We start from the raw sequence: 21700 nt of genomic DNA on the forward strand, positions 1-21700 counted from the left end.
TGAAACTTGCAGTCCTTTGCCTTCTCCTTTACTTCCAGTCTCGCAAACTCTAGTTTTGTAGCTGCCTCACTGGTAGTCATTTTCCTGCTTTCTTGTGCTTATTTCCCTCACCCGAAATAAACAAAGAAAATAACAAACCAGTAACCACTTTGTCTGTTCTCTAGCCACCACTCTCAAAACTCACTTAAAATCACTACTAGTGTCTCAAAGCAATCAGCTGTGCACAGATCCTGCTCAACTACGCCACTGAGACAGATTCAGTCACAGAGACCCCCTTGGAACTGTCACCTAGTGTGCTGAGTCAGGGTTTCTCTGCCAGTTTGGGCCTTCAGAACCCTGCCTGTCGAGCCAGACACGCAAGCCTGCTGCTTGGTCTAGAAAGAAGTTTTGTCTGTGAAAGAAGCTTATTGGGACATCTCTGAGGGTGAGATTTACCCTTATTCAGTTTCCTACTGTATTAGGCTTAGACTTGCGTGTTTTGTTTTATTTTGCTTGGAAACTTACTTTGTTCTGTCTGTTATTACTTGGAACCACTTACATCCTACTTTTTATACTTAATAACATCACTTTTGCTTATTAATTAACCCAGGAGTAAATAATTAATACCTGGGGAAGCAAACAGCTGTGCATATCTCTCTATCAGTGTTATAGAGGGCGGACAATTTATGAGTTTACCCTGTATAAGCTTTATATAGAGTAAAACAGATTCATTTGGGGTTTGGATCCCACTGGGAGCTGGGTGTCTGGGGTGCTAGAGACAGGAGCATTTCTTAAACTGTTTTCAGTTAAGTCTTTAGATTTGGGGGCATGGTTCGGACTCTGGGTCTGTGTTGCAGCAGGCTTGTGTGTCTGGCTCAACAAGGCAGGGTTCTGAAGCCCAAACTGGCAAAGAAAATGTGCTGAGACTACCTCTGAGCCCATCAGGTGAGAGTTCCAAGGGGGTCTCTGTGACCAAACTTGTCACACCATGTAGAACAGTGAAAACTTTGAAGAGGTTAAAAAAGAATCACTTTCTTCTCAAATGGTCACAGAAAGACACAAAATAATCATAGTGCAGTGTTCTCAGAGGATACACAGATGGCCAATTTCAATGCAGCACAGATGAAGAATCTGCACTCAGGAAGATAGATTTTACTTCTCTTTATAGGCCATACTATTCTCTTTAAGGGGTCAGACTTGAGCTACTAAAGTCTGCTGCAGTTTCCACAGTATGCATCTGATGAAGTGAGCTATAGCTCACGAAAGCTCATGCTCAAATAAATTGGTTAGTCTCTAAGGTGCCACAAGTACTCCATTTCTTTTTGCGAATACAGACTAACACGGCTGTTACTCTGAAACCAGTCATTTAACAAAAACAACTTATAATCAGTTAGACATACAAAACCTAAAACTAGCTGAAACTCAAGAAGCAATCAATAAAAGAAACTAAGGCCAGTGGGTACATATTCTAATATCTTCATTGTTAAAACTTGTTAAATTTTTCTAACTAGGAATACAAATTCTAAGGATTCAAAATAAAGTAAGAGTATTTCTAAATCCAATTAAAAATGTGAATTAAGTAACATCTATAGAAGCAACTGGAAAACCAGTTATTTTTCTTAATGTGTGAGCAGTGTTATGGTCTTTGAAGAAGTGCTGTACTCTTGTTAGTTTTGTGATATAGGTTCTTGTGGGGAGTGGGAACACATAAGCAGCAGGAGAGCATGCTCTCCGCCTCAATCTCACCTTTTAGGGAGAATGTTGGGGACAACTTTGGTTCCTGGGAACCAGGCATTAGTGTTCAAGCTGAGAAAAGAGGGGCTTATTTGTATGGTGTTTGTGACCACTTATGTTCAAGGAGCAGTAGATAGTGTAACATGTTTGTTTACTCTAAGAAAATTCCCTTCCTCCACATCACTGGTTTCTCCTCCCAGTGGAAACCAACCTGCATGGCCCTGCCATCTGCTACACCATGATGGAGGAGGGGACAGTAAAACAGCAGGTTAAATGAGAATTCCAAAAAGTCTTCAGTAATAAATGCAGCCATTTTTATAAAAGGTAAGTTATACTACACCGATTTTAAATTAAAATCCACTGGAAGTTTGTACTAACAGGTGTGTGTGTGTTGGTGGGAAATCAACAGTTGATTAGCTGAAACCCTCTTTCAGTTACAATTACCATCAAAAGTGCAAGAATATCTGAATAAAAGCTATACAAAAAATTCCAGAGTGGATTCAGAGCAGCACTGAGATTACCCTGGTCAGACTCATGAATCAACTATTTCTAAGGATACACAGGGAGCGCCTTTTATTAGATCTACTGGCAACATATAATATAGTGGTTCTCTACACCAGGTGTGACTGCCACTCATACAACAGTGAAGTAGTTTAGGTCAGATCCAATGGAGAGATCTGAATCAGTGATGGTAGATGAATACTCATCGACCTCTGTAGGAACTGTGTATGGATCCTGCTCCCCAAGAGTTGGGTTTTCAGTCCAATGTTCTTTAATAGCTATGTGCTATTGAGATTTGGTACTGGATTACAAGGTGGCCAAAAATGACCCCAGCAACACAGAAGTATACCAACTGGTTTAGGAAGGAGGTGTAAGGAGAATAAGACTTCCCCACGTCTCTCTCAATTTTTGATAGAGAATATTCAGAGGCAGCCAGGAAAGCCTAGGTGTGGTCATTAAACAAGGTCTGACTTTATAAAACATCAGCAGCAAAGGTTAAGGATATTTTTTACCACATTAAGGCCTGGTCTACACTAGAAAATTAAGTCAGCTTAACGACATCAGTCAGACATGTGAAAAACCACATCCTGAGTGAAGTAGCTAAACCGACCTAACCCCCAGTGCAGACAGCACTAGGTTAACTGAAGAATTCTTTCATCAACCTACCTACTGCCTCTCCCGGATGTGGATTACCTACGCCAATGATAGAAACCCTCCTGTCGGCATACTTAGTGTCTACACTGAAGCGTTACAGCAGCGCAGCTGTGCCACTGTAGCATTTCAAGTGTAGACAAGCCGCAAACATGTCACCAGATGGCAAACTTCCCTCTCAAATTGTGATCTAGTAACCAGTTGAAAATTTGCACAATCAGTATGCAGTATTATCGGATTAGTAATAGCATTGCTGAATTATAGCAATGTGCTCTATATTCAGATGCTACTGTTATGATCAGGTGTGGTCAAACAGATTCACAACTTATTTGGTGCTTCATATTTCACACTGCAGGCCTTAGAATTACATGTTTACAAAATGTTATTCCTGCTGAAAATCCTATTTATATAGTAAAATAGCAATCTAACCAAAAACTCTAATGATAGAAGAAATGTTTTGCAGTAGGTCCTAAATTTTGAAAATCCAACATCAAAAATGCTTCAAAGTAATCATATCTATTTAACAGTGTTTCATGCACATACATTATGTGGCTTGCCGATTTCGTAAGTACTTCCCCCATCAACTGACTTTCAGTTCCAGTTGATTAGTAAGGTATCACAAAATGACTGCACTTAGATGACAGTAACATTCCATTTGTTACATAGCACATGCCCCACTATCACCAATATAATTCTGTTTCAGTGTATTTGTTCTTACCACAGGCAACAGTCCAGTAAACCAAGGAGTCTGGCGCCTGGTAGAGGATTCGGTATGGTGCTACCCTAGCACTGGAGTCCAGCACAACATCCAGAGTGCCCACTAGGAGACCTGTGGAACAGGAAATTCTGTTGGTGAATGTTGCCTGCTAGATTATCTGTTGCATATTAAAATTACTACAGGACAGATCATTTTTGCCAACAGGTAAAATATCTATAATCAAAATAGATTTCAGCTTTTACATAGGAGTCGATGTTAGTTTAAAAAAGAAAACATACTAAAGAAGAATAAAAGTCTTGTTTCCTTTTTAAGAAAAAGCACATTTTAAAACTGTTATTTAGTTGTAGCTTCTCAGTTCCAAATTCTTTAGGCATTTCCTTAAGACCCCACAAGAGTTAAAATTTGGAATTGCAGGTAGGAAAAGAATAATCCAAAAATTTCCAGCACAAGTCATGTACTACATTCTCTGGAATGGCTGTTGAAAACAAGCCTGGCCAGGACTATACTTAAGGGCTATTTAATTGTGGTGCAGATGTTCAGGCGTGGGCTCAGGTCAAGGACCTTACAAAGTGGGAGGGTCCCAGAACTCACGCAGCAGCCCAAGTCTGAATGTTTACCCCGCAATTAAACAATCCCTTAGCCCAAGCCCCATGAGCCCCCATCAGCCAGCACAGGCCAGTGTCTAATTGCAGTATTAGACACACTCATACAGTCGAACTCTTTTCAACAGCAAAGAGGAGAATAACTAACAACTTATGAACATATCAAGTAAGCGACATCAACAGTTGTGTATCAAGTTCTACTGCATGTCTCCCTGCCCTTAGGGTAGCTAAAGTTCTTCTAATCCGGGGTTTTAGAAGATATTCTGCAAAGGAAAGACAAAAACAAAAGCAAAACACAAACAAGAAATGGAGGAATTGTTTTTATATTCTTGATTACATATAAAGAAGACATGGAAGATTTCCCCACCCTCCACAAGTTGGATTTCATCGGTTTTTGCTAGATGTTATGAGGAAGGAGGAGAGGGTGTCTCAAAGAGCAGTACTGTGAGCGCTCTTGCATTGTAGCAAAAGAAGGGTAACGTACCATTACCAATGGCATCCTTTCTCCAGGTATTCATTAGATACTCTACTTAAACATGAGTCAAAACAACAAGAAGCCCCAAAATATGAACACTAACATTCACTTCCCCTTTTCAAGTGCTCATTTTCAGTTTTGTGATGTCATCATTGTACGACTTCTCCATTGTGCTTTCTTTCCTGGTAGACAAAACTGGAATTTCTAATGTGAAAAAAGAAAAGAACCCTTTCCTCACCCTTCCTCTTTTCTGGGACAAAGTATCCTTTCAGGCTCTCTTTAAACATCAGAAAGATACAAAGAGCACAAACCGATCGTTTTCCCTTTTGAGTTGCTTTTAAGTCCAAATGTCAATTAACATTTGGAATTATCCCACCCACAGTCAATGTACAGTGAATAGGAGACTTTCATTTGATGTATTTCAAACAAACTCATTTACAGTTCTTCCTGGGCCCGATGGGCTGGGAAGTAATCTTCTCCTCCCACTGCATTAATGTCCATCAGCCACCCTTTTTGTTTAAGGAGTCTCAATTATCATGCTGAAAACAGACCTGGATATGTTACCAGAACTTTGGCAGGCAGTGCTCAAAGGATGCATGCCTATAATAGAAGCTGAATAGAAAAAATAAAAGAGATACTCTCTATTAAACAAGAGATACTCCATATTAACTGGACAAGTTGGCGTCATTTGACACACCTTTGCTTCACAAAGTCGAACTTCTTATTTGACTTTTTGACGACTACTGTTTGTTGACCAGATGGCTTCCCGAAACGTTCTACAAAATACTCCTAGATAAGTTTCGACTCCATTCAAAAATCAATGGGCAAGAATAATTTAAATTGTTCCTTTAAAATGTGCATTATCTTGCAACTCATCTACATTAAACAATTTTGCCATTACAACAACAAGGCCCCGATCCAATAAAGCCCTTAAGCACATGCATAGTTTTAGGCATATGCGTGGTCCCTTACAACCTTAAAAAGTAAGCATGTAAGTGCTTTATTGGACTGGGGTATAGGGCAACATTTTCTACAAGCAAAAGTGAACTGCAAAGGGGCTTCTGCTCTGTATTTGCATTAAATGTGTTGAAAGAGTTGTAAAGCATGAAGAAGCTTGAGTGTAACTCCATGAATTTGCAGACAGTATTAAAAATGCAAGTCATGAGGCAATAGCCAAATAAATTATTTGTAGGCCATGTGTGCTCTCACTGTGATAAGCAGCACCGTTAAATCTCCTGATTTGGGGTGCAAATTCCGAACTTCGTGCAATTAAAAATTTCTCAATTTCTTTCCTGCTGCTGCACTTCCAAAGCTATGTGGTGTGAGTGTGGTCCTGAGAAGTCTGCTACCACCTCTACAAGTATGTCACAGTTGAAATCTGAGGACACTGGAGGCAGCACAAGCCCATTGACTTGCTCAGCGGTGTCAAGTCAGGAAAATATCCTCCTCTCTAACTCATTCTCACTGAGCTGTTGGAGATGGGGGAAAGAGAATAAAAATTATGGCGTAGGGGTGCTGAATCCTTTTTAACTGGAGAAACAGATTGCAGAGATGCTACTGCTGGTGAGGCTAGGGGAAGGAATATTCCTAACACTCCACAAAAAAACAGAGGATTTCAGTGAATCTCTTCTTTTCCAGATCTTCACTCTTAACAGGTATTATGGTTTATTTATAAAACTGAACACAGTATTTTGATAGCAAGAAACATTGCTTAGAAATTTGTTTTTTTTTTAAATAATGTGATTATTCAGATGTTATGAAGCCAATTAATATTGCCTGTTCAAATCTTACAATTACCCTTGAAGGCTGTCCTTAAGGAACTGCTCCATTTTACTCCATAGGTCAGTTTCTTTAGTGCAGGAAGGTGATGCAAGCAGAATGAAATAACTGTTTAAATTGATTCTCTCTCTCTGAAGAGCCTTGGAATGGAAGTGATTGTATTAATTGTTTATTAAAAAAAAAAGTCTATTTTAACCATCTCCCAGTTTAACAACTCATGACAGAGCAAGTATATTCTGCTACATAATAGCAATGAATAGATTTGAGAGTTCAAACGAAAAGATGAAATTGAAAAAAAAAAAATCTAAAAATATACTTCTTCATTCACATTAAAACCCTCATTTACCCAAAATAATGTATGACCCTAATCATGGTTACATCCTCTTGCATGAGTTAATCCTTGAATTACACAGCCATTTTTATATCCATGAAAAGTTATGGACAAACATGATTACTGTTTGGACTTTTGTATAGTATTTCAGAATGTTGTCTGTTAACAGAAACCTTACAACAAAATAAAGAGATCTCAATTTCATAGTACTAAAAACCTATTAACCCTTATTCATATGACTAGTTTTTGTTGTGAGCAAGAATTACTCGAGTAAGGGTTTATAGGCTCAGCCCCATAGTAATTAAAATGAGGGCCTTGATCCTGCAAGCACTCACACAGGTGAGTAGTTTAATGCACAGAAATAATCCCATAGACACAGATGTTTACAGGATCAGAGCCTGAAATACTACACTGATTCTGCAAGTTACTCTGTGTGGGCAGACTGCACTTGCATGAAACCTCATTAATTGTAAAAAGAAAAGGAGTACTTGTGGCATCTTAGAGACTAACCAATTTATTTGAACATGAGCTTTCGTGAGCTACAGCTCACTTTATCGGATGCATGAAGTGAGCTGTAGCTCACGAAAGCTCATGCTCAAATAAATTGGTTAGTCTCTAAGGTGCCACAAGTACTCCTTTTCTTTTTGCGAATACAGACTAACACGGCTGTTACTCGAAACCTCTCATTAATTGTAGTTGTCAGTCTGCCTGGAGCCAGTTGTGGGTCAGAGCAATAATTAGCATTACAGGACATTATTAACTTCCAAATAAACATATAAAATCACACATTCTCTCTCCTGAATATTTTGATCTACTATTGTTCAAAGTAACTTCTAAAATAACTACACATGAAAGATACTAGAGGAAAAACATGTTTCTCTTTTTTCAGTTTACTTTATGCTCTTGACAACATGCTGCAGCTTAAGGCCTTGTCTACACCTAGGCTGAAATACTCAAAGACACCTGAGAAATGTATTTAAGACAACTTAAGCCCCAGCAGAGTCATCTATAGTCACCATCACCTCTTGATGGGGGTGGATTCACTCCAGGGACAGAAAAAGCCCTTTCATCATTGTAGCAAGTGTCTACACTACACTACAGTGGCGTCAGTTTCCTCTAGTTGTGTAGCTCTCTCACAAAGCAGGAGGAGAGGAAAAGCACTTACAAAAAAGCAGAAAAATATAGTTGTAAAATCAGAAAAATTGGCAGGGGGAGTCAGGCGAGGCCCGAGCTTGTAAAGTGTCAAAATAAACCCTGCTGGCCGACACCCTGAGAGCCCAGGGCTACAAGGTCCAGATCCACGCCCTGATCGTGGGAGCCTTGGGCGCGTGGGACACCCACAATGAGCCAGTGCTGAGTGTGCACGGAGTTGGTCAGCGCTACATCCGGCACATGAGACAGCTCATGGTGTCCAACACCATCAGGTGGTCCAAAGACATCTACATGGAGCACATCACAGGACACAGTCAGTACCAGGTCAAGTAACTGAGACCGTCAGCCAGAAAAATAACCCACTTCCTTCCCTGATGAACCAAGGGATGCACCCCACCCATGTACTTATGTGCTACACCAATACAGACTTGGACTCTAAATACATTCTATGCGTGGCGTACCCGAGCCCACCTATCCACTGAAGTTTTAAAAACTCCCGCATCCCAATCTGGGTCTATGCTGGTTATGTACGACGTATGTATCTTATGAACCTTGTAACCGAAACTTGTATATCCTTTCATAATTTAAGCCTGACCCCAGATGTACAGTATCTTCCTTCCTAACTTGTGTACATTTGATTTTAAACATTAACTTTAATAAAAAATTTCAATCCAAAACTACTTTTAACTTATAAAAAAATATCAAGGAAGAGATCTGACATTGTCCTTTTAAACTATTCTTGTACCCAATCTCTCAAAATGTCCCTTAGTTTGAGGGATGTCGGTAATTTTAGACTCCCAAGTTCCCTACATTCTTCACAAATTTGGTGTCCCTTTACCTTTATTGCTGAAAATTACTATATCAGAAATAAAGAATCATGAAATTGAGGTTATAGAAAGAGTTATTGACACTAAAGGAAGGAATTCTAGAGCATTTTACATTTCCTGCATGAACAATGTGTGTGCCCACTGCACAATGTGTCTCACATTTGGGCCTGGCAGGTTGAGAGACATGCTAATACTATCATGGGAGACTGACAAGATACAGAGATAAGAGACTAGTCTGTACTGGCTTATTTTATTGCACTTGTGTCCTTTACAGCCAAATAAAATAATTCATTTTCATAGATTTTAAAGCCAGATTAGATTATCTGACCTTGTGTATACCATAGACCATTAAATTTCACCCAGTTACTGCTGTACTGAGTCCAGTAACTTTTATTTCATTAAAGCATATCTTCCAGAAAGACATCCGCTCTCGATCTGAACACAGCAAGAGATTTAATAGAGACAATCCTGATTTCATTGTGATCCCCTCTTTCGTGGATCTGTAGACACTGCTGGCTTGGTTTTCAGAAGTGCTGATCACCTACCTATCCCATAAAAACAACTGGAGATGCAAGTGCTCAGTACCCTGGTTGGGAGAAGAAGAGAGATGAGGGGACAGGACATGCACGTCTTATACTACTGCTATATGTATAAAAATAATATCATTAAGACTAAAGCTTGATAGGTCTTCTGATGTTTGGATACTCAAATATGCTAACACCTATTACAGCAGTTGAGAAATAAAGCAGTTGAGAAATTTACAGAAATAAAAATTATTTGCATGTTATTAAGAGGACAGAGATCAAACCACAGTCTTCTTGAAATGTTTGCCATGGACAATGTTTCTAAGCCCCATTTTTTGCCTCTCTTTAAGTATATTCAATAATTTCATTTTTCAGTAAAAATAGCTTCTGCAGATTTTGGTGCAGCAATTGGTGTTTTGACTGAAAGCATATTATATTCCACCTAGGCAAGTTTTTAAAGACAGTCCTATAGAGTAATCCTCCATTTGTTTGGTTTTATGAAAACTTTATATTTGAAGATGCACACATGGGCGCACACAGTCCTCTGGCCTCCTCCCCGTCTTAGAGAAACCACATCCACATGAGTGGACACTTGTACTTGCACAGAGCCCCTTAGACAAAGAGGGTTTCATGTGAGGTAGAACAAAGGTGACTGCAAGATCAGGGACTTGGACTCTCTGGCAACATTTTTTGGTTATCTAAAACCAGGTTAGACACGGTCACCTGGATGATGAAGCACAGTAGCCCTTCAAACCTTAAAGTCATTGCATGATACAGCAACAGCTGTCTATTACACAAGCTATTTGTCAAAAAGCTGAGGACAACAGCAGACTGTGAAACTTCCAGTTCAACTTGCAAGTTTTAACTCACTGATTTTTTGGACTTTTCCATTCAATCCCAATGATCCATTACTCCCACAACGTTCAGTATAATAGGCATCCTGCACAAAGAAAAACTGACTCTTACTGAAGACATACTGAGCTGCCATGACTGATTTCTCACTGAGTATGGTCACTAGGGCCTTTGTGGAGCCATGATCGTAAACTGCCATAGTAACTCTCTGCAGAGGATTCATTTCAGGACTATGCAGAGCTCTTCTTAATTTGCATAATTTTACATGTGGCCTACCAAAATAAAGATAACTCACATTTTTCTTTCTTAACATTTATTTTAAAAATTTCCATCCATTACTAAAAAAAGTCAGAATCACTCTACAAAGAATAACCATAGTGTACAATCAAATGGACAATTTTCAGGTCATCTTCAGTCAAATATTTATTTTTTTCTATTGCAGTTTAGTATGTAAATCTTTAAGACATAAGAGCAAGTCCAGCACTACATGTTGTATCAACTAAACTCAAACAGAACAAAGATTTAGCCAGATTGTGATGCTCCCCCCTCACCCCTTCCATCACATTGGTGAGCACTACTCAAACAAACAGTCCCATTGACCTCATTGGGCCTACTTACAGAACCACTCGCTTCTATGACTGGGGAGGAAGGGGAAGTGTCCCAAACTGACCCTAGGAGAGCATGCAAAATCATATCACTTCTTAGTAATTTTTCAAAACATTCATGTTACTTTTCAGTGTGACGTTTTAAACACTAAATAAAAGACGTACAATCAATGGCCTCCCAATACATGAAGTGTGTTGATGGTCCCCTTCTACTATACTTCGTGAGCCCATAATGGATACTTCTGTAAATAGTAATTGTTAAAGACCCTGTCAGAGCTGAGGACAACTGCACCTGTATTTCCCCCTCCATGGCCAGCAAGGGCACCCACTTTTAGTCTTCTGGCTCCCCACAGCCATCACTTCTCTTGGGCAGAGATTCGCCTCTCGCTCCCGATGATTGGTTTTTTTCAGGCTACACAATTCCATGCCTTCACTGTAGCAGCGAGCCAGAATGCCTAGACAGGCCAACTTCAGTGTTTTGCTTTCTCTTCAGAGACTATAAGCAGTGTAATTGCCCAAAGTTACCACATAGCTCTAAGCAAACACATTTATTAAGCTGAAAGCATTAGAGAGAAAACATTAAAAACAATAAAAAAACCTACATGCATGTTAATAAGACTACCAGAGATCACCCACCCAACTCCAACAACGGGGTTATTCTGTGGTCATAAGTTCATAACAGCTTTATCTCAGGACAGTGATCCCTCAGGAATGGGTTAGGGCTAGTCTACACTGGCAGCGCTTTAACGTGGCTTGTGTGGTCGTGGCGCAGCGCTGGGAGACATCTCTCCCAGCACTCTAAAAAAAACCCACCTCCACAAGGGGCGCAGCTCCCAGCGCTGGGGCACTGTCTACACTGGTGCTTTACAGCACTGAAACTTGCTGTGCTCAGGGTGGCGTTTTTTCACACCCCTGAGCGAGAAATTTGCACCGCTGTAAATTGCCAGTGTAGACAAGCCCTATGTCTTTCCTTTATACAGCTTTGGCCTTTGATCTTCAGATTCCAGGAACAGATAATCAGCAGAAAAGGGGCCCTTCCTCAGGGCACAGCTTCAAAAGGCTGTGTGCCTGCATAACTGGAGGTGGGAATTTGCATTCACCTCCCCCTAGAGATTTTCCAGGCAAACCACTTGACACTGTTTTTTCAAGTCCATTCTTGTCTGACCCATTATTCAAGATAGTCCTTTGAAGTTCACACTTCAAAGTGCTCAAAATAATATATTACCTTTGCATTCAATACAGTGGACTCCACAGATACTTAAACTTAATTCAGTAAGTTTTTTCAAGGCTATTGCAGGAAATTGCCCCGTCACACTCCCAGTACAGTTGCTAAAGATGTAGGAAGCTCCACCAAAGGATTATGTAGGTCTATAGAACTAACTACTTTGTCACCCCTAGAGGCAATCTTTGATGAAGCTATGCTGATTTACACCATGACCTGGCCCTAAGAATTAAATTTTGTACAGATTTAATAGGCTGTGAAGAGTTGTCCTAAAGCTTGGATGTCATTAGCTAGGTTATAAAAATAGTGACTCACAACAACAACAAAAACAAAATAGCCAAGACATTCAGTATGAGAAGATAATTTTAATTTTCCTTAGTCACAACAATGAATCATTATTTTCCCCTACTTTTGCAAGGCAGTCCTCGTGGTTGATTAGGTAATCAGCTCACTCATTTATTTTTATTACAGGAAGAGGTCCAATGACATACCTGTTAAAGGCCAGCGTAAACAATACTCAAAGCTCCATAGTTAATATTATGATACAAATCCAATTTGCCTTACTCGTGTGAGTAGTTCTATGGACTTCATGAATGACACTAGATCAGTGGTTCTCAACCAAGAGTACACATACCCCTGGGTGTATGCAGGGGAGTCTTCCAGGGGGGCACATCAACTCATCTAGATATTTGCTTACTTTTACAACAGGCTACATCAAAAGCACTAGCAAAGTCAATACAAACTAAAATATCGTACAAGGACTTGTTATTGTATACATATACTCTGTACACATATACTGAAATGTAAGTACAATATTTATATTCCAATTGATTTATTTTATAATTAAATGGTAAAAATGAGAAAGTAAACAATTTTTCAGTAACAGTGTGCTGTTTTGTATGCTTATGTCTGATTTTGTAAACAAGTAGTTTTAAAGTGAGGTGATACTTGGGGGTATGCAAGACAAATCAAACTCCTGAAAGGGGTACAGTAGTATGGAAAAGTTGAGAGCCACTGCACTAGATTAATACATTGATGCCATTCTCAAAAAGTTAAACAAACTTCTACTAGTTGGAAAACTGAACATTCTAGTCTGACAATAGTGCCGACAGTGTGGTCTAGAAGCAACATCCTGTTGAAGGTGGCAAGGGCTAGGTTTAACTTTTGAGAAGCAAGGAAAGTGCTGAGATTTCTACCAGCGTGCCATTCCCACATTCTGCTTGGGGAGGAAGTGTTGCAGCAACTGGCTGGGTGACTGATAGATATGAAGATTCTGTTTGAAGAGGACTATGTTAATGGGAACTAGGAATCTTTCAGTTCCGCACCTACAGCATCCACAGAGCACTTTGGTGCATGGGCTCACACCCCATAGTCCAAACCCTGGGGCAGTGTAGACAACCCCTTAGAGAAGAAGAAACCCTTAGATTAGCAAAGCCTATGTCTTCACTAGCAACATTAAAGCGCTGCTGTGGCTGTGTAGTTGCGGCTGTAAAAAGAAAACCACCTCCACGAGGGGAGTAGCGACCAGTGCTGGTGCACTGTCTACACTGACACTTTACAGCGCTGAAACTTGCAGCGCTCAGGGGTGTGTTTTTTCACACCCTGAGCAAGAAAGTTGCAGCCCTGTTAAGTGGCAGTATAGACAAGGCCTAAGGGCTTGCCTAAAAGGGAATGTTTTACGAGTAATTATACATTTAGCTTGAATTCCTTCCCAGGCAACATCAACTAAGCCCAAAAAAATAACCCCACCAACACAAGAATAAGAGAGTTCACATGGGGGTTATACAGATCTAACTATATCCATTTAAATTCATACCTTAGATTATACAAAACCAAAACAAACACCCGCCTCCCCCACACAACATATTTTCTAATGTAGACAAGATCTAATCCCCTCTCAACCTTCTGTTTTAAAGTCTTCTACCCATGTGAATGCTTTCACTGCCTGCCTCTGCTGCTGTTCACACCTTTTTCCCCAAGCAGTCTTCATATGAAATTGACATGGCTCAACAGTTTACTTGATGACCACAGGCTTCTGAATATCCAAAATGAAACTGACCTAAGTCTAATTATTTTCACTCTGCTGCTGTTTGGCAAAGCTACTAGCAGCACTGGAGCAGTCTGGCTGCAAACTGAGAAAGACAAAACTGAATTTACGTCCATGATTGTCTTTGTCAATGCTAGGTGCTACATAGCATTTTAAAATGCTATCACTTGTTTCCCCAGTGTAGACAAACCCAGAATATGTATAGGCACAATAACTGCAGATGCCTTTAAAATTACATCAAAAGGGGTGTAAGAAGGTCTGGTGGTCTTTCCACTGAGCCCCCAGGTATCTCCAGTTTAATAGACTCTGATGCAGACATTAAGTCATGAGTGATATATTAGAAGTATATGGGTTCCAGACGAAAACCCAACAGACCTGCTAAGTTGTTTTTTTTTCCCCTTTTAAATAAGAAGTGGGGAGGGATTGGGTGGAAGGAGTGAAGAAAGAATATGGCAGAAGAGGGAATATTAGTCTGGGTGTGTGAAAGTTGACAGCTGATTAAAATCAAAGTTCCAATACTTAAACAAACACACTCATATGCCTCAAGGGAATAAATGGTGGCCTACGTATGTGCAATATGTTATTTGCACAAACTGTATTATTTCATTTCAAGTTGCATAAAGCACATGTTCCTTATCAAAAACTATGTATCTACTGAGTTTGAAATATAAAATCCTAGCAGTCTGTGCTAAACAGGAATGAAAAAAAAAACAGGTGCAAAATTTGCAAAAGCATGAAACATCTTTCATAGAGTCAGGTGACAAGTTGGACTAAAGGGTGATTTTTCAAAAATGCTTTCAGTATCTACAAATAAAGGTTTATAAACAATGCTTTCCTCAACCACAAGAAATCCTTTAGTTGTACTTGGGAGGAAACCGTATTCCTTTTCCAAACTTGGGGTATCATCATCATCTTGGCATAAGCTCAACAGTACCACATAATGGTACTGTGCACGGTAACAATGACACTTTCATTTCATGTCATTTAAACTTGGCATTCACCAACAAGAACCAGTCAACCAGTCTCTTCCCATTCCTACTTTCCAATGGAACAGCGACAATCCTCATTCCCCACTACAAAGAAATATTTGGTGAGAACAGACAGACAATGTTACACCAGCAAAATCAGCCATCTACCAATTAAGTACTAGAAAGATCTTTGGCAACATTTTCTGGACTTACAGTACTACTTCGCAGCTTGCAATGAGCGCTTTCATACATGGGGTGATCCAGCTGCTAACAAAAATACTTGATTTACAAAACAATTCATACCACAGACATGACTCTTGAAAACAAACACAAAATCTGCTACTTGCCTAGAGATCCAAACATACTTTAACAATTGGTCCCTTTAAAAAAAACAAAAACAAAAAGCAACCACACTTCATATCAAGCAACCACATTTTTAGCAAAAGGAAGATGCTTCTCTTTTTTGTTTATACAAATCAGCCACAGAAACCACAACCCCGGACTTTCTACCTGTGCACTTTATATGAATGTGTTTAATATCCAGAGTCTTCTCTTTAATCTATTTGTTGTGTTAAAATTAAGCACTACATTTGAAGGAAAAAAATCTGGTTATTTCATTTATAAATGCCTAAGGCATGCACAGGAATTTTATATCAAGGATTGAGCTCTGTGCCACCATGGGGAAGATCCAAGTTCTACTTCATCTCTCAATCTCTCACTGCCCAACTGCCCAAGGGTGAAAATCCCATATAGACATGTGACCCTCACAGGGAAGGAGCACTTTGTGCTGCCCAACCACAACCACTTTGTATCCAACTAGGTCTGGCCAAAGATCTCTTAGGTCAAGAGAACTGGTTGCTGTCAAATTGGGAGAAGAATGGAAATCTGAAGTGTGGAAAAACAGAAGATGTCATAGGGATATGGGGGATCCCTACCACCATCGAGGAAGATAATACAATAAAGGTCTTTGCCATATTGATGAACAGAGAGAATATCAAACTCCATGTCTGAAGGTCAGACACTTCATAAGACATACCGAAAAAGCTTGCAAACCTAGTATAAAAAGTGACATGTGATTTCATTACGAACAATGTTAATCAAAACACTGATTTTTTTTAAAACCATGAAAATAAGCTTTTAGTTTTATCCTGAAATATTAATGAAGTGATTCAAGATAAAGGGTGAGTTTACAGAGCGGCTATTAAAACCCAATTTACCAAAAGCCATTTCCATTCCCCCTCCCCCCCTTATTGAAAGAAAAAAAACCTCAACAACTCATATCTTCTATTAGGGCTTTTCTGCAAAAGAAAGTTGCGGTGGTATAATCTAAACTGATTTTTAAACCAATATAGTTACACTGCTACAAAAAGCTATGTTGGTTAGTATATGAGTTCAGAAGAGCAATTTTTACTAAACCAAAATCATCAGTTTAAGCTATTAAGTTATTATAATTTATTATTTGTATTGTGGTAGCTCACAGGAGTCCCAGTCCTTGACCATGGCCCACTGTTCCAGTCACTGTGGGTATGCCTAGACTGCAGCACACCTGCAGCTGGCCTGGGTCAGCTGACTTAGGCTTGTGGGGTTTGGGCTGTGGAACTATAAAACTGCAGTGTAGACACCTGGACATGGGCTGGAGCCCAGGCTCTAAGGGTATGTCTACACTGCAGTTAAAAACCCACAGCTGACCCAGGTCAGCTGACTCAGGCTTGCGGGGCTTGGCCTAAGGGGCTGCTTAATTGCAGTGTAGACATTTGGACTCGAGCTGGAGCCGGAGCGCAAAGTCTACACCGCAATTACACAGCCCCTTAGGCGAAGCCCCATGAGCCTGAGTCAGCTGACCCAGGCCAGCCTTGGGTGTCTAACCACAATGTAAACATACTCTTTGCTAACATAACAAAAAAAGTGGTCCCTGTCCCAAAGAACTTACAGTACAAGTACCAAGCTAAACCAAAATAAGCCACTCATACCAAAATAGGAGTACCAAACAGGGTTTTGCGGATAGTTAACATTCACACCTTTAGTTATAGTGGTGCAACTTTCTTGTGTTAACAAGTTCTTCTTTTAACTAGTTTGCAAGTCAATTGCCATTTTAAAACCTAAGGCAAAACTTCCTCGTGTGCCAGTACTGGGGAAAACAGGTCATCAGAAGTCATCACAAGAAGGAAAAACAAAAAATGTTTGCGTCTTCAGGACACATTTCTGAGATAAACTGTGTCTCCTTTTTAGCACGAAGAATGCAGATAACTCTACCATGGTGAAAACCTTATATACACGATATTTTCAGTTGTCTTTAAGTATGAATGATTTGTTTTCCCACAGTGACCACCTCAAATTTTACAAACTGTTATTTGATGCCATATCCACTGATGGACTATATTTTTGGGCATGAAAATGGATAATCTAACTAACCTAATTTCAGGACTGTGTCACTGCAAACAGAATTATGAATGAAAGAAAATATTTCTTTAAGCAGTACCATCCTGCTAATTACACTTGCATGTTTCTTTAAACAGGGACAGATAACTGCTCTGAGAGTACAGTACTATAGTCACAATTTCCAGGATTTCTAAGGGACCATCCCAAATGTGATCAGTTTTTCAAGATACATCCTCTATTGACTGTGTAAAGTTTCAGTGGAGACTAGGTGGGTGAGGTGATCATTTTTATTGGACTTCTGTTGGAGAGAAACACAAGCTTTTGAGCTTACACAGAGCTTTTCTTCAGGTAAAGTTTCAATAGTTTATACTCTAGGTAGGGGGACACTTAGGTTTCTAAAAGCAAAAAAATTTTAAGAGTATTTTAGTCAGGTTTACCTAAGTATATGACAAAGTTAAGTGGTGCCAAGAGTTCTCTCAAGATATATACACTAGAAAAGTTTCATTTCCCCCTTGATTGGTTCTAGATTGCAAACACTAAATTATACTATAAATTCTTTGGAGTAAAGACTGTCATCTTCTTGAGTGGATCTACAGCGCCTGTCACACTGGGATCCTGTTCCTGATTGAGAATTGTGGGCATTACCACTAATACTAATGATTTTATGAAGGTTATTTTTATATACTATGCATATTTGTTTAGGTATGATCCTATCAGCAAGCAGTATCCATATCATCTCATGGAAAAGGCTACAAAAATATTTCTTGCTAAACAAAAACAAAAAATCAAAAGCCTAAAGATAATATTTCAAGTGTGAAGAACTGCTAGCAGTAAAGGAAAGATTTAGTTACTTATTACCATTACCACATTCCCAGGTGAAGTGCAATTCAAGGCAAGGCACATATACAAACAAACATAATTGAACAGCAGTTTACAACAATTATATGGGACTGTATAGAAGAGTTTGTCATAGGACAATATGCACTATATATTGTATACTATATACACTGGTGTTCACGTGGTTCACTTAATGGTATACAATACATCTCAAGAATCAAAACTCCAGAACAGAACATCTAACTTCAATACCCATTTTTTCATGTTTTCTGTGCGTGTATCTATCTTCCTACTGTATTTCCACTGCATGCATCCGATGAAGTGGGTTTTAGCCCACGAAAGCTTATGCTCAAATAAATTTGTTAGTCTTTAAGGTGCCACAAGTACTCCTCTTTTTTTTCTGAACTTCAGTTTCCCGTCCAATAATGTGGGTCTATCAGACACTGAGAGAAGAGGATGCAGTGGCCTGGTTTACTCCAAAAGAATGGAACAGTCCTACCCCTACTCAACGATGTAAGTATAGACTCAAAAGAATACATTTTCAGAAGTGGCCACTAAATCTCTACAGTTATATCATCACCCACATACACAATTGGATATGTATGTAGGCTGCATTTTTTTTTTGTAGGCCAGTTGAGAATAAGGCCCCAAATGTTCACAATAACTGTTCCTCTGACTGGAAAGATACTACAATATTAGGATAATGGAAAGAATCATAAGAAGCAATCATGCAATCCAGGGGATTAGAATACGTGATGAATTCTTTGCCAAATTTACGAGTAGCAGACTACTGAGGGGAGAGAGTCATTTAAGATGGATTTGTCACTCGTGTCCATAATTTCCATGAAAGGAAATGCCAGCAGCCAATATGGAGTGATTGCCGATAACTTACCATGGCCAAGGAGAAGCAGTATTTCAGCCATTCTTTATGAAGAAAATAGGTAGGTTCAGGGGTGCTGGAACAATTTATATAGTGGGGGTGTTGAGAGCCATTGAACCAAACTGTAAAACTCTGTATACAATAGAAACCACTTCAAGCCAGGGAGTGGGGTAGCACCCCTCATTGCACCCCCAGCACCCTAGTTCCAGCACCTCTGAGTAGGTTCATCAACATACAATGCTGATGGCTGAAGAATGAACAAATATCCCTGAGCGTGTCACTATAATTGGAAAAATCACCCTGCAAAGGCACTTATTAGATTGTAAATTATTTTCAAGCAAGGACAACACACCAGGCCCAAAGAAAAATGAAATTCTCTAATAAAGCTACACAGAGCTTAGCTCCAAAAATGCAAGCACTCCACAATGTTTATTCTGACTAGTTTAGAGGAATTTCATTTCAGCATACACGGATTAAAAAACAAAAATCTTAAAAGAATAAGTTTCACTTATTCAGAGATTTGTATTGATTCAGGAAGAACGGCTGGTAATAAAACTGAGTTGAGTTCTACATTCCCAATTCATGTATTTTTTTAATCTAGAAAAATTCATAATTTTCAAGACCTTTTTTGTGTTATACATACACCCATAGGTAGGGAGGGCACTGTTGAATCAAAATATTAAAGGTGTACGTTACATAATATTTAAATAAAAATACTGTCAGGGTGAGATGATCCCAGTAATGTAAAGCTTTCAATGCTGGTGGTAATAATTTATACTGGTCAAAATATATTAAATATTTAGAGAACTCATACAATCATAATATGAATGAAAAAAGTTACTCTTCTGAGAACACATACATCATCTAGGACATCCCAAAAGGGACATACAGTAGAGATTCAAAAGCAAAACTGTTCCCTTACTGCCAGATATGTATACATTATGGTTTTTTTCTAAAATCAATATGTACTAATAGAAAAGCAAGATCATCAAAATACGTCTGCAAATTGCACCTGAATGTATCAAGAGATCAAATACCACTACTTTATTTTCTAGATAATATTATGCAATTACAAATATCACAGAAATTGTAAAGTACCAGGGAAACCTTTACAGTATTTACAAATAAAGACAAATTATTTAATGCTACCCTAATACTACTGCACTCTGGTAACTGTCAAGTAGTAACCCTCCACTGGAATAATATTTTCCCTGGCAGAGAGATAAAAACTCTTGCGAATGTGGTGAAAAATAGTTACAGCTCCCTAATCACAAAACTTTATGATTACATTTTCCCCCAATACCATTATTTTAATTCACACAGTTCCCCTCACCTGAATTCACCCTCTCTCCCTTGACACCTCTACTGTCTTATTGTTACTGATGTGGGAAATGATACTCCTCTGACAAATCATTCAAAAAACAATGACTGAACAGCCGCAGCACTGGATATATGACTCCTGTGATTAAATAAGCGATGATAAAGCCAAAAAGAAGAGAAGCAGGAGGGGATCTGGTGTCAAGAGTCAAAAGCACTGTATGAGAGAAAAGACGATTTTCCCGGTTACCTGTGTCAGGCACATGCACTGCCTAGATGGGGCAACACTCTTGTTCTAAATACAGTCATTTCACCAAGTGCTAGATGCTGAGCTCAAACAAAATTAAGACTGGGCCAAATCACCTAAAGGCAAAGTAGGCTTGAAATGCACAGCATGGCTACACAGAGAGGCGCCCTCTTCTCCCTTACCAGCCAGTCCTCCGCCGCCTCCATCTCCTCCATGCCCCTTCCTCCTCTGCAGGATGAAGTAAGGGTTGGCCCTCTCCGTGACCCACAGGGCGTTTGCCAGCAGCACCTCCCCGGGGTTCACCCACATGTTCCCGGCAGAGACAAAAGGCAGCTTGATGGGGCTGGTTTTGAAGGTTTAACTCATTCACGGAGCCGTGGCGCCAGGAGGATGCTGGCGAGACGCAGGTCACATTCAACGCGCCGTCCGACCCAGCTGAGAGATAACAAAGCCCCAGGCAGAGCGAGCGAGCGAGCGAGCCAGGGGATGGAAAGGAAGCAGCGGCCCCCCTGTGACCGCCCCACCGCCTACTCACTCACCCGACCGAGCCCGGCCGGCCGCTCCCGATCGGCGCGCTTACACTGCTAAAGCAAAGGCGGCAGCAGCAGCGAGAGGCGGCGGCGGCGGCAGGATCAGCAACGCAGCGAAGAGAACAGCGGTGACATCAGCGCCAGCAGCCGCGGAGCCCAGCCGCGCTGCCTCCCCGCGCCCAGCCCTGCCTGCGCCATGCACCAAGCACCCTCGCGGGCAGCAGCGCCACAGCAAGGCTCTGATTGCAGAAGTGGCGGGCGTCCCTCCCCACCCGCAATACAAGCACAGGCTCAGAGGCGACTCTGCTCGCCACGTACAAGCTGGGCACAGCACCGCAGCTGCTACTCTAATCCCCTGGGGCACACCCCTCTCCAAACATACACGGGGCCCGCCAGCTAATAAGCCTGGACTGGCGTGACGAGCTGCACAAGAATCCCAAGAGAGAGACCCTCAGGCGTCGGGCGGCGGCGACAGCCCTCAGCACGTTCAGCTAGCTGGGAGGAGCACTCGGAGCTACGCGGATGCCTTAGGGGACACGCAGC

At 40.3% G+C, this 21700-nt stretch overlaps 1 protein-coding gene across 3 annotated transcripts in view; it reads right to left on the reverse strand.

The window, feature by feature from the left end:
- The window catches only part of TBC1D9 (TBC1 domain family member 9), an 80812-nt gene extending 59876 nt beyond the window's left edge, over nt 1-20936 (reverse strand). For all 3 annotated transcript variants that reach the window (XM_077814440.1, XM_077814441.1, XM_077814439.1), the window contains exons 1-2: nt 20810-20936; nt 3584-3694 (exon numbers count right to left, since the gene is read on the reverse strand). In XM_077814440.1, coding sequence (XP_077670566.1) covers nt 3584-3694; nt 20810-20936 — 238 coding nt within the window. The remainder of the gene's footprint in view (nt 1-3583; nt 3695-20809) is intronic.
- Nucleotides 20937-21700: the final 764 nt, after the last annotated feature.

This window comes from Eretmochelys imbricata, chromosome 4 (assembly GCF_965152235.1).
Source record: "Eretmochelys imbricata isolate rEreImb1 chromosome 4, rEreImb1.hap1, whole genome shotgun sequence".
In the NCBI taxonomy this organism is placed as follows: Eukaryota; Metazoa; Chordata; order Testudines; family Cheloniidae; genus Eretmochelys; species Eretmochelys imbricata.